The following is a 14,417-nucleotide window of genomic DNA, read 5'->3' on the forward strand; positions in this document are numbered from 1 at the left end:
AAACCCCTAACAACTCCATCCTCAGAGCGATAACTGGAAAAATATTCCGGAGACCAAATAATCAAGGCTGAGCAGGGACAGGGACGGAGCAGCTTATATTCTTCGTTGTCTTCCTGAAACCCAATTGTGGACCCTGAAAGACAAAACAGTAAGTCCCTTCTGAAGATCATAACATGCTCCTTTGGTACGAGTCATTCCATTGGTCCATTCTAGCTCAATGTGTCCACTCTGGTGACCAAGTGCTCTCCAAGAGGTCTTTTTGAAGATCTGCCAGCAGTGATGGTTAAGCGACCAAGACATCACTGACAAGCCAAGGGGGAATCGCTCTAGCAAGTCCATCCTCCAGGCCATTGCGTTCACCTCCTGCATGTGAGCTCCCAAAGGCACCTGGTGGGTCACTGCGAGTAGCAGAGAGCTGGACTAGATGGACTCTGGTCTGATCCAGCTGGCTTGTTCTTATGTTCTTATGTTCATTTTCATGTCAAAGAACCAAGCCTTTATTTGCATAAAGAGCAATAAAATAAATACTGCAATAGTAAAAATATATATTAAAAAATAGACACACAGAACAGGAAATAAAACGTTGAGTAAAAGGAAATCTACCAGCATTTAATAATTTCCAGGAGAATGTCTGCCACTCTCATACAGAAGAAAGGATCAGGAGTGCCCAGCAAGTAGAGTAATCTAATCAAATCGGGTGAGTGTAAAGGAGCAAGATTCACATACTTGGATCTTGATTTTCTTAAATCTGGGACAGTGTAGTAATTGGTGGGCCAGAGATTCAACTGAGCCAGCGTTACACGTGCACATTCTATCAGGCTTTTCTTGCTTGTTAAATCTGCCGTGTAACAAGGCGGAAGGCATAACATTAAACCTGGCGAGCATTATGGCTCTCCTTTGAGCAGGGCTTATTAAACAATTCCGGTAGCGTGCCAAGTGGCCCTGTTCAAATGGGATTGAAAAATACATGTAATAAATTTCATTTATTACATTTATAGGCAGGAGACCCTGAGAGAGTACACCAGTTCATGCAGTACATCTATTTATATATTTCAATATCTTCCCCCACCCACCTTATCCGAAAGCCCTGGGACAGGAAAAGGAAAAAGATCTCGGGGTCGTAGCAAAGAGCTAAATGAAAAGTGTCAGCCCAGCATGCTCTATGCAGATGAAAAAGTCAAACTATGTTATGGATCATTAGGAAAGGGATTGAAAATAAAACGGCCAATATTATAATACCTCTGAACAGATCAATGGTGCAGCCTCATTCGGACAATGGTGGGCAGTTCCGATTACTGTATCTCAAAAAGAACATCACAGGATTGCAAAAAAAAAAAACCGAAGAGGGCAGCTAAAGATAATTAGGGGGTTGGAATACTTTCCCCTGTGGGGGAAAGGCTACAGAGTCTGGGACTTTTCAGTTTAGCAAAAAGGCAACGAAGAGGGGGCATGACAATTATAAAACTATGCATGGGGTAGAAAGAGTTGACCAAGAGAGATTTTTCTCTCTCTTCCAAAATACTAGAATTGAGGGCATCCAGTAAAGCTGATTAGCCGTAGATTCAGGGAGGACTAAAGGAGATACTTTGCTACACGAAGAGTGATTAAAATATGGAATTCATTGCCAGGGGATGTAGTGATGGCCATAGGCACAGATGGCTTTGGAAGAGAATGAGGCAGAATCATTAAGGAAAGGTCTATCAGTGGCTACAAAAGCCAAGGCAACTAAAGGAAACCTCCATGTTCAAAGGCAGTCAACCTTGGAATCCCAGTGCCCTGTTGTTGGACCTCCAGAGGAACCGGTTGGTCACTTTGTGAGACTGGACTAGATGGACTTCAGGTTTGATCCAACAGGTCTCCTCAGGAGCAGCAGTGGCATAGGAGGTTAAGAGCTCGTGTATCTAACATGGAGGAACCGGGTTTGATTCCCAGCTCTGCCGCCTGAGCTGTGGAGGCTTATCTGGGGAATTCAGATTAGCCTGTACACTCCCACACACGCCAGCTAGGTGACCTTGGGCTAGTCACAGCTTCTCAGAGCTCTCTCAGCCCCACCTACCTCACAGGGTGTTTGTTGTGAGGGGGGAAGGGCAAGGAGATTGTAAGCCCCTTTGAGTCTCCTTACAGGAGAGAAAGGGGGGATATAAATCCAAACTCTTCTTGTTGTTGTTTTAATGAATGCTGAGGCAGGGTCCCAATGGATCCCAAAGGATCTGGGCCACTAATGCTTTCCACTCCTGTAGCACAAGGCCATTGTGAAATCTCCAGGATCCAAATCTGTATCCATCCCCCAATGACAGCCAGATTTTAATCACAGTATAGTTCCTTTTCTTTTCCTTTACAGTTTCTTACATAGGAACAAGCAGCAGTGACTTTCCATGGGCAATATTTATCATTCTTCTCCTATTATTCTCTCATGGGCAGCCTGGTGAAATACACCATTGTTTTCTCAAGAGCTAATTTACTGAAATAGATTTCGCTGCCTCTGTTGTGGCACACAATCCTGTAGCCCACCCACTACTGCCTCCTACATCGCTTGACTTTCTGACCTTGCTTTGTTTTTTGTTTTTTTAAAAACCCTTTTTCTTCCATACATACTATTCAGAAGAGTGCTTCATGCATCTCCTGACCTGTATGTGAATCCATGAAAGCTGGTGCGACAATATATCTCTCTCCCTTCAAGACAAAGCCATTGATGTTGAGTCAGATCTCCCCCTTGCGTTGTCTTCGCTCTAACTAGTAAACTATTCTCCAAAGAAGAGAAAAATCCACATAGCATCCTTCAACTGAAGACACCAGGGATTGAACCTGTGGCCTTCTGCACACCAGCCAGGGGGTGTACTCCTAAGCTACAGGCTATCCTCTTTCAGGTGGCATCTGACTTCTTGGGTGCTTCTCTTGAACCTAAGCCTCATGAATGCAAATGCTTCAACAAATGCTTCCCATCCCTAGTTAGTCCTTGGATGGGAGACCAATAAGAAGTCCTTGGATGGGAGACCAATAATAACAAGAAGAAGAGTTTGGATTTATATCCCCCCTTTCTCTTCTGTAGGAGACTCAAAGGGGCTGACAATCTCCTTGCCCTTCCCCCCTCACAACAAACACCCTGGGAGGTGGGTGGGGCTGAGAGAGCTCAGAAGAGCTGTGACTAGCCCAAGGTCACCCAGTTGCCGTGTGTGGGAGTGCGCAGGCTAATCTGAATTCCCCAGATATGCCTCCACAGCTCAGGCTGCAGAGCGGGGAATCAAACCCAGTTCCTCCAGATTAGATACACGAGCTCTTAACCTCCTACGCCACTGCGCCACTAGTCTAGGGTGGCTACGCAGAGGCAGGCAATGGCAAAGCACCTCTGTTTATCAGTCCTGACCTGGATGGCCCAATTGAGCAATGGACAATCATCTATATGTATTGTTTAGTCACGTTATACCTCTGAGGAACGCAACTTTAGTCTACCTAAACTAAGATAGCCTGGCAGGGGCTGATGGGTATTGTAGTCCATGACATCTGGAGCGCCATTGGTTGGCTATCCCTGTGCGTATACTACTTTAGGTTATCTCAAGCTCTGGAGAGAAGGTCATCCCCAGAACTGCCGTCAAATATCCTTTCACTGATAATTCCAGAAATTAACCTGGGACCTTCTGAATGCAAAGCACTCTATCAGTTAGCCATGGGCATCCCGATGATAATTCCAGTGATAATTACAGCCTGCTTAAATACAGAGAATTGTATTATATGCTGTCCCTCCAGATCCAGCTTCCAATTCATTCTGCAATCTCGTGTGCTTTCTCCTGCCTTCTAGTCTCAACAGCACAGAAGTGCTAATTTTCTTTAATCGGCTCTCTTCTCAGCAACTCCCCAATATAACATCTGCAATATAACAACTCCCCAATATAACATCTGAATTGAAGATGCTGTTGGCATCTTAACTGGCTCAGAGACGGAGCCACGTGCCTCATGGAAGGTTCCAATCAGACCAAGGTCACTGAGTTCATCATCGTGGGCTTTCCAAACACCCAACAAATCAACACATTCCTCTTCTTTTTGCTCCTCCTCCTCTACCTCTTCACCATTGTCGGCAACCTGCTCATTTTCACCATCATCCGTACAGACTCCCGGCTCCAAACACCCATGTATTTTTTCATCAGCGTCTTGTCCTTCTTGGAGGTCTGGTACACAGCAACCACCATCCCCAAAATGCTCTCCAACTTGCTCAGTGAGAAGAAGAGGATCTCCTTTGCTGGCTGCCTCCTACAAACGTATTTCTTCCATTCATTGGGGGCCTCCGAATGCTACTTGCTCACAGCCATGGCATACGACAGGTACTTGGCCATATGTGACCCACTGAGGTATCCATCTATCATGAACACCAAGATGTGCGTTCAACTGGCCACTGGATGTTGGATTTGTGGCTTCATGTGTCCCATCTCTGAAGTTATCTTAGTATCCAAGTTGCCTTTTTGTGGCCCCAACAGGATCGAGCACATCTTCTGTGACTTCCCACCGCTGCTCAGCTTGGCCTGCACAGATACTTCCATTAATGTCTTAGTAGACTTTGCAGTCAATTCGTTCATTATCCTGGTTACCTTCATGTTCATAATGATCTCCTACGTAAAGATCATCCAGTCGATCCTGAAGATCCGCACAACCGAGGGCCGCAAGAAGGCTTTTTCTACCTGCGCCTCCCATCTGATCGTGGTCTTCCTCTTTTTCGGAAGCATCATTTTTATGTACGTCAGGCTGAAGACAAGTTATTCACTGGACTACGACAGAGCCTTTGCTGTGATCTATGCTGTCCTGACTCCTCTAGTCAACCCAATAATCTACAGCTTGAGGAACAAAGAGATCCTGACAGCAATAAGGAGAAGAATCCAGTGAAGGGCAATGTCAGAAGTTCTCTACACTGAACCTCTTTGACCAGGAGTAGTCCAAGAGTCTGGCATTCAAAACAGAACTCTGTTCCTATCTAGGTCAAGGTTTTTTGGCTTCTAAAATGGCTTAAATAGGACTGAACTAACAATGTTATGGAAGCTCAAGTTTTCAGAATCAGTCTGGATGGGTGGGTGAACAGACGAGTGGACAGACAGACAGATGGATTGGTGGGTGGAAAGATGAATGGACGGAGAGGTTGATGTATGGATGGGTGGGTGGACAAATGGATGGGTGGGTGGACAAATGGATGGATGGACAAATGGATGGGTGGGTGGACAAATGGATGGATGGACAAATGGATGGATGGACAAATGGATGGGTGGGTGGACAAATGGATGGGTGGGTGGACAAATGGATGGATGGGTGGACCCGGTGTGATTGGTGTGGACGGACGAATGAGCGAGACTTGAACTGACCGGGCGGACGCCAGACAGATGAGCAACGGACGGACTGACGGACAGTCAAGTGGGTGGGTGGGCAAGTGGACAGATGGATGGATGAATGGACAAATGGAGACATGAATAGACACATGAATGAATGGACAGACGGACAGCACAAGAGCAAGGAACAGTTATGACAAAGTGAGGACAGAAAGAGTAGTTTCCCACCAGTTTATTTCTAAAAAGTTTGATTCCTTTAACATTAACAAAGTTTTATTCTGGGTATAAGCTGTCACAAGAATACATACAAAATCATACACTAAGAATAAAACTTAATTGGTCTTAAAGGTGCAACTAGACTCCAACTTTTTTCTGCTGCTTCAGACCAATACAGCCACCCCCTGAATTTGTCCCGCATCATGTTTTGCATGACCTCACCGTTATGCCAGCACCTCTAGGGCCAAAAACTAGAAAAGGGAGCAGCCAAAAACACTCCCTGCCTCACTTTCCTACCCAGAGAAGAGATGCTAAGAGGAGGGAGAAACTTGCTCAGACTCAGAGGAAATAACTGCGGTGACAAAATGTTGATCCTAAAAGCAAACAAGCCTGACTTGCTAAGTTTATTTCAGTTTCTGTCCACAAGAAATGGTCAGTGTTTGTAAACAACAAAGGGCAGGAATCAGAGAAGACAGACAGGGATTTCCTTAAGCTAACACACCCAAGAGAGATTCCCAGTCTTCTTCCTGAGTGAACTACAAGGGCAAAAGCTCATCTCCTGAATCCTAGCCCCTCTGTTACTTTTTAATGTACTTTATTAGGTTCATATCCTACCCCTCCCCAACCAAGACTGAGTGAATATTCAATATTTTGTTTAATTTTCAGTGAATCAAGATAGCAGTGCAATGTCGAGTCACAATTACCTTTAGCCCAAACAAATAAGGGTAAAGGAAATAAGTTTCTGGAATCCTGGAATTAGAGTCTAAGAGAATGTAAATTGACTCTGCTAGTGTAACCTCTAACTGTGGGTTCTGTGGGGCAGAACTTGGAAGGAATTGCAAAGAACTAAATTTTAAAACAAAATGGTTTACTTCCTTAACAAATAACACTTTTAACATTAACAATTTACAGTCCTTCTAGGTTGCATTTCAAGTCCTTATCTTGACAATCTACTGATAAATGCCAAGTCCAGTTCTTCCTGCTGGTGGTTGGCTTATGAAGACTTCAGAGGCTTGGTGAATGGGATCCAAGATGATGAAGGTCCCCAAACGAACTCCCATCAATTACATACATAGCAAGCCCTGAAACAATAAGTTCTAACATTTGCAAATATAGCAAAAATAAACAACTCCCTTCCCACTAGTTCCCAACAATCTTTGCAGTTACCTTAAACAAGGTGTTAAGAGCTTATAAAGAATTAAATCAAGGTCCCAGCCTGATAGCCTTGCTTCCTCCAACTTCACCAGTTTTTGCAGCCTTCTCTGCTTTGAGTCTTCACCCCTTTCTGGGTCAACCCATTCTGAACATAGGGGTTTCACAAGCAGAGGAAATACATCCACCAGGACAGAAATTATGGATATAGGATCTGGGATCTGGGACTCCAGGAACTCATGGATATAGGATCTGGGACTCAGCCACACACTTCAGGCCAGGTTTTTTTCATCTATGCTATCACCACTACTAAGGCGACAGCAGAGACTGTGTCTCCTTTTTGCTTAATTTCTCCCTCTTTCCTTCACTGTGGCCCATTGTTTCCACATTCTTTCTCCCTATCACTCTGATCCAAGCAATTACCACCTGGTCAACCTGGCATCGACACCAGGGAAGATTCTAAAGCAGATCATTAAACTGACAGTCTGTAAGCACTTAGAAGGGAATGCTGTGATCACTAAAAGTCAACATGAGTTTCTCAAAAACACGTCACGCAGTGACATTTTAAGCCATATTAATTATCAAAGATGTTAGTTATAGCCGGATTAGGATATTTCAAGTAGGGTAACTAGAATAACTTACTGAAGCAGATATTTCAAGTAGGGTAACCAGCTTTGTATTGGGAAATACCCAATGATTTTGGGGGTGGAGCCTGGGAAGGGAAGGGTTTGCGGGAGGGATGTTAGCAGAGTATAATATCACAAAGTCCACCCTTCAAGGCAGTGGGAGGTAGAAGAAAAAGATAAAGAGCTTTTCTCAACTGTAAGGAGTCTCAAAGTGGCTAACAAACTCCTTTCCCTTCTGCTCCCCACAACAGACACCTTGTGAGGCAGGTGGGGCTCAGAGAGTTCCAAAGAACGGTGACTGGCCCAAGGTCACCCAACAGGCTTCATTTTGGAGGAGTGGGGAATCAAACCCAGTTCTTCAGATTAGAATCCACTGGAGCAGCAGTGGCGTAGGAGGTTAAGAGCTCGTGTATCTAATCTGGAGGAACTGGGTTTGATTCCCAGCTCTGCCGCCTGAGCTGTGGAGGCTTATCTGGGGAATTCAGATTAGCCTGTACACTCCCACACACGCCAGCTGGGTGACCTTGGGCTAGTCACAGTTTTTCGGAGCTCTCTCAGCCCCACCCACCTCACAGCGTGTTTGTTGTGGGGGGGGGGAGGGCAAGGAGATTGTAAGCCCCTTTGAGTCTCCTGCAGGAGAGAAAGGGGGGATATAAATTCTTCTTCTTCTTAACCCCTACGCACTGCTGGATTGTCAGCTCTGGGTTGGGTAAGACCTGGAGATTTTCAAAATGGAGCCTAAGCAGGGAACTTCAGTGGGATACAATGTCGTACATTTTCCGAACAGCCATTTTCTCCTGGTGAGCCTATCTCTGCCACCTGGAGATAGGTAGTATTAACAGAGCATCTCCAGCCACCCCCTGGAGGCTGGCAGCCCAAAAATGTTTTATTTTGACTTGCCTTCACTCAAGCCCTTTGGAATCAACCATATTCAGTCCTTTGAGGTGATACTGCAGTTCACATCTGAAAGTTAACAAACGATACGGAACCTTTCTGTTCATTCTCTTATTTCATTTGCATGTAATTAACTGCAATTTCAGCAGTATATTATTATGTTCTGTGTGGTTTAACATTGTTTGCATAAGACTACATTGGTCATTACCAAACTGTAAAAAAGAAATGGCTGTCATCCTGACAGGAATTAAAATTAAATTAGAGCTCACTCAATGCAGGGTTTCTTCTCTAGCTCATATTTAGTTGTTTTGGGGGAAGGGTGGAGCTACAAGGGGTATGATGCCATCGAGCCCACCCTCCAAAGCTGCCATTTTCTCCAATTCTTCTTTGCAAGTGGGTTGGCTCCTGAAGACTCCAAGGGCTTGGTGAACAGGATTCAACATGATGAAGGTTTCCAGGAGAACTCTCACCCATTACAAACATAAAAAACCCTGGAACAATAAACTCCAACATTTACAACATAGCAAAAATAAACAACTACCTTCCCACTAGTTCCCAACAACATTGCAGTTACCTTAACAAGGTGTTAAGGGCTTATACAAATCAAGGTCTGAGTCTGGTAGCCTTGTCTCCTCCAAACTACATGAGCTCTGCAGCCTTCTGCTGCTTTGAGTCTCCACCCCTTTCTGGGTCAACCCATTCTGAGCATGGGGGTTACACTTTGTTATCCCCAAAGTTCCACCTTGGGGTGTCACAACATGAGGAACTGTATTAAAGGGTCGCAACATTAGCCTTCCTAATGTTGCGACCCTTTAATACAGTTCCTCATGTTGTGGTGACCCCCAACCTTAAAATTGGTATGTATAAAATATGAAAAGACCGTTTCCCAATGGTCTTAGGCGACCCCTGTGAAAGGGTCGTTCGAACCCCAAAGGGGTCATGACCCACAGGTTGAGAACCACTGCTCTACGGGAACTGATTCAGTCAGTTGAAAGACCAAGAGATCTCCAGGCGCCACCTGGTGGTTGAATCTCAGAACTCGAAAACCTGCGGCTGCATACAGGACATAGGCCAATTATGTACAACGTGTCTGCTGTGCAGTGGGGGCAAATGTCCATTGCAGGAAGATTTATTGAAGGAACGTATTTCCTCAAGCCCTGCTTTCACTTTCCATTCTCTCTGCGGTAAGTGAGACCACTTCTAGCGTGACTTTAATTTGCTACGTCGCCAGAGTGGGACTGATTTGCCGGTGAGCACAGCTCTGCCCCGGACACCTTCCCTCTGCCCACAGCCAGCTTACCTAGCTTCACTCTGCCATTTGTGCTTTCCTACTCACCGTCCTCCTTCGTGTTGCCGGCTCCTTCTTGCTTCTCTAAATGCTTATATCGAGATATCGATATCTCAATATAATAATGACAACACAGCGGGCTTTTCCAAGAAATTGTACAATCAGGATCTCTTTCTGTTTCTGTTACAATCTGTTTCTGTTTCTGTTTCTCTTTCTGTCACAATCAGGATCACATTCCTTACTCTGCTTCTGCCTTCCCCACTGATCAGGAGGGCTTTCATTTCAAACCAGCCTTTCTTTTAAAACCGACCTTTCTCTTTCCTGATGCGGCAGTAGCGGCAGCAAGAGAGGGGGGGCGTTCCACACGGGCCCCCACAGCATCTGCACACCAGCATATATGATGCCGGTGTGGCCCCGGGACCATTTATTTATTTGTTTGTTTGTTTGTTTGTTTGTTTGTTTGTTTGTTTGTTTGTTTGTTTGTTTGTTTGTTTGTTTGTTTGTTTGTTTGTTTGTTTGTTTGTTCCACTTATATACCGCCCTCCCTCGAGGGGCTCAGGGCGGTTTACAACATTAATACAAACAAGTGGAAGGATAAAATACAATATTAAATATTAAATATTAAAATGCAGCGCTTAAATTCTTAACCATTTAAAATACAGATGGCGTATGACCATTTATGGCATTATACCCCTGCCACAACTTGCCACAACCTGCAGAGGTGCCTTCTCACAGAGGCGCCTCCATTTTGTTTGTAAACTTACCTTCCTTTCCCATGCAGAGCTCTGTAGGGATGAGGGGACATGCCCCCGTGGCCATGGCAATACCTCAGGGGTCGGAGGGCAGCAGGCGTGTCCCCTCGTTGCTGCAGAGCTCCACAGGGGAAGGGAAGTTTACAAACAAAATGGAGGTGCCTAAAAGTGGCACCTCTGACCAGGTGCTGTTTGCTCGGCACCGTGTGCAAAATGCTGTTTCTGAAAAGACTCACTAGTTTAGCAAGTCACGGAAACACTGTTTTCCCACTGGTTGGGGGTGGGGGGAAAAAGCATGGTGTTGCCTCGTTTCAGAGGTGATAGCCATGCAAAGTTCCCTCCCCAACCAGTGTTTTTACCAGCCCTGCACCAGTGTTTTTTGCCCTTGCAGAGTGGGCCCGCGGATGTGAGTGATTGAATGTGTGTATGTGTGGAGAGGGGGAGAGATCTGTGCCTTTAAGGCCAGAGTTAAGAGAACCAGGAACTGAGAACCAACAGAGTTCATCAGAGAAACTGTGCTGCAGGTTGTGGGCTGCCTCCTTGTATGTAAACAGAGAAACGTGAGGAAACTCCACTAAAAGCCCACTGCACAGTGAGGAGCCCCAAGGTAAGCCTTCCATGCATAATTGGCCATACTGGCAGGGGCTGATGGGAATTGTAGTCCATGAACATCTGGAGCACCACAGGTTGGCCACCCCTGCTTTAGGGATACTCTTGAGGGAGGGGGGAAGACCTGTTTTCTGGCCCTTCACTGGATCCCATCTGTTCTAAGTCTCATGTTCCTTGCTCAGAGGTCGGCACCCAAGGTGCTTTAAAGGATAACAGGCTTCCTAGTCAAGCATCAACCTCGAATGCCTTCCACTTCCATTATCGAATGAGAAAAACAGCAAAAACCTCTAAGGGGAGCACTTTACAAGAATCCCCTGGCTCATCAATCAGTTTCTACAGGCAGCGTTGCGCTGTCAAATGTGGATGTTGTTGTATTTTTAAAAAAAGAAAAGAAATCATCCTCTCTAATTTGACGCTGAGGGGTATCTCTGGTCCCTGGAAATCATCCGGATCGGTCCAACCCATTAGGTTCCTAATCAGCCCCTGAAGACCAGGAGGAAACGCATAAGTAATTGAGACGAAATATCCAGTCAAGTCCTCATATTTTCAGCCATAGGATGGAGACCCTGTTGGATGACTTTTGAGATCCAGTCTTTCCTTGAATCTGTAGTAGTCAAGGAATGTTGTCAAGGAATGAAAGGACAGGTGAGTATTATTGTGGTCAGTGACCAAAAATGGTGTAGCTGAGCCAAACTGTTTTGCTTTCATCCTGCATTTCTCATTGGGAGCTTATTTTGACAGTTCTGTTCTGGCCGATAGCTATGGGAGTCTGCAATAGAAGCGCAAGCAGAGGTGGGATCCAGCAGGTTTTGACAGGTCCCCGAGAGTAGGTTACTAATTATTTGTGTGTGCCGAGAGGGGGTTACTAATTGGTGATTTTGCCACGTGATTTTTGCCTTAGTTGCCTTAGATTTTGCCCCTCCTCTCAGCAGTAGCACGCAGAACTTGAAGCAGTCTAGCAGGAAGTGCACCGGCGTGCATGGCAGCCTGCGCCTGCGTGCATTCGTTTCCCACCCAAGGACCGGCGCAGCGGCTGCGTCCTTGCCACAGCCTCACCCAGGAATGCCCCGCCCCCAGAATGCCCGACCACGCCCCCATCGTGCCCCACCCAGCCCCATTGGCGCTACGCCACAGTTTGAATCCAACCACCCTGGGAACCTGTTACAAAAATTTTTGGATCCCACCACTGAGCACAAGGTTTCCTCATCTACTTTCTCCTTCCTTGCATCCCTCTTTTAGATGTCCAGCAAAATCCCAGGCAGGGATTGAGATGCCCGGTTTTGCTAGGATGGAGGGGGCAACAGGGGATACTCAACTATTCCCCACCTTCACACCCCTGTGGGCAACTTTATCACAAAGAATTTTAGATGGAAACAGCAGCTGTCTCTTCTCAGGGTTCGTTCTCTGCACCTTGCTGCCAGATGTCAGTTCCTACAGATTTTTTTTCATATTGTTCCCCATCTGGCTATTTAACATAGCCCACCATTGTGGTGTGCACCTTTAAAAATCCCCTCTGTTCCTGGGCCATTGACAACAGTTCCTCTCATTTTCCTAGGAGCAGCAGTGGCGCAGTGGCTAAGAGCAGGTTCACTCTGATCTGGAGGAACTGGGTGTGATTCCCAGCTCTGCCGCTTGAGTTGTGGAGGCTTATCTGAGGAATTCAGATTAGCCTGTACACTCCCACACATGCCAGCTGGGTGACCTGGGGCTAGTCACAGCTTCTCGGAGCTCTCTCAGCCCCACCCACTTCACAGGGTGTGTTTGTTGTGAGGGGGGAAGGGCAAGGAGGTTGTCAGCCCCTTTGAGTCTCCTACAGGAGAGAAAGGGGGATATAAATCCAAACTCTTCTTCTTCTTCTTCTTCCTCGTTTTTGCACATTTCTAGCTGGGATAAGGCAATGGTTACCACATGGCAGCGAAACCTGGTCTTTGAGGGACTTTGGGACGGACTTTCTCCAAGCTTAACAATCGTAGGTGGTCGTAAAAATTTGCCATAAGGTAACTGGGAGACGTTAAGTCATTCACAATTTTTCATCCTGGCCTACCACACAGGGTTGTTGTGATGGTGAACTGGGGGAAGGAGATACATGTAAGCCACCGTGAGCTCCTTGGAACAAAGATGAGGCAAACATGAAATAAATAAATGCATGAGCCCACAACTTCCCTGGCAACACACTCTAACCACTGTGTTTTGCTAACTCTTACAGGCTTACGCAAGCCCTTGGGCATGCTGTATGCACACACACACCTTTAAAACACAATATTTATATGTAAAAACTTCCAGGGTGTTAAGAAAAATTCTCCTATTGATTCTTGTCTTGACACGCTCAATATTTTTAATACGTCAGGCATCACTTGAAAATTAACAACCAGAGGCAGGGGATGTCTGTATTAACACACCTCCAGATTTTTACTGAAATATCCTGGGCTGTACCCACATTACTTCACTCAGAGAGGCAGAGGCAAAGACTGCTGTGCGAAAGTTCCTCAAGGGAGGAAAGCTTTCGAATATAGGTAGCCGGGCTTTGTCACTCAGTTTAAAATTCAACATCAAAAAACCGTTATTGGCATGCAAAAGGAGTTCTGGGTACATTTAGTTTGGTGAGGAGATGGGTAAGAGGTGACATGATAGCCCTGTTTAGATATTTGAAGGGATGTCATGTTGATGAGGGAGCAGGCTCGCTTTCTGCTGCTCCAGAGACTAGGACCAGGAGTAATGGGTTCAAGGGGAAGGAAAAGAGATTCCACCTAGATATCAGGAAAAACGTCCTGACTGTCAGGGCTGTTCGACAGTGGAATGCACCACCTCGGGGTGTGGTGGAGTCTCCTTCTTTGGAGGTTTTTAAAGAGAGGCTGGATGGCCATCTGACAGGAGTGCTTTGATTATGTTCTCCTGCATTGCAGGGGGTTTATGGCCCTTGGAGTCTCTTCCAACTCTATGATTCTATTACTTTATCGACCATTTACATATTTATTCCTATCAGTGGTTGCATAGGTAGGGGCCCCAGTGCACTTCTTTGCCCGGGCACCTATAATACTGTTAAGACAACCCTGGAGGGCTGGCATCTCAGAATTTCACACCAAAATCTGAGCCTTCTCCCCTCCCCTCCATTGCATCCACACCACAACCCTGTGAGGTAGGCTAGGCAGAGAAAGGTGATTGGCCTGAGGTCACCCAATAACACAGTGGTTCTCAACCTGGGGGTCGGGACCCTTTTGGGGGTCGAACGACCCTTTCACAGGGGTCGCCTAAGACTCTCTGCATCAGTGTTCTCCATCTGTAAAATGGATAAATGGGAGGGTTGGGGGTCACCACAACACAAAGAACTGTATTAAAGGGTCACAGCATTAGGAAGGTTGAGAACCACTGCAATAATAGGATTGCCAACCTCCAAATGGTTGCTGCAGACTTTCTGGGCTTACAACTGATCGCCAGTCACCAGAAATCAGTTTCACTGGAGAAAAATGGCCGTTTTGAAAGGCAGACTCTATAGCAATATAACCTAAGAAATCCCTTCTCTTCCCTAAGGCAGTCCCTGTCTTGCTCCACCCTCCCCTTCCCGCCCAAATCTCCA

At 46.0% G+C, this 14,417-nt stretch overlaps 1 protein-coding gene across 1 annotated transcript; it reads left to right on the forward strand.

Annotated features, from left to right (window-relative positions):
• The first annotated feature begins 3,951 nt into the window (after positions 1-3,951).
• Positions 3,952-4,872, forward strand: LOC125440741 (olfactory receptor 6N2-like). The gene has a single exon (XM_048510691.1). The coding sequence runs from the start codon at positions 3,952-3,954 to the stop codon at positions 4,870-4,872; it is 921 nt and encodes a 306-aa protein (XP_048366648.1).
• The last annotated feature ends 9,545 nt before the right edge of the window (positions 4,873-14,417 follow it).

This window comes from Sphaerodactylus townsendi, linkage group LG01 (assembly GCF_021028975.2).
Source record: "Sphaerodactylus townsendi isolate TG3544 linkage group LG01, MPM_Stown_v2.3, whole genome shotgun sequence".
Classification (NCBI taxonomy): Eukaryota; Metazoa; Chordata; class Lepidosauria; order Squamata; family Sphaerodactylidae; genus Sphaerodactylus; species Sphaerodactylus townsendi.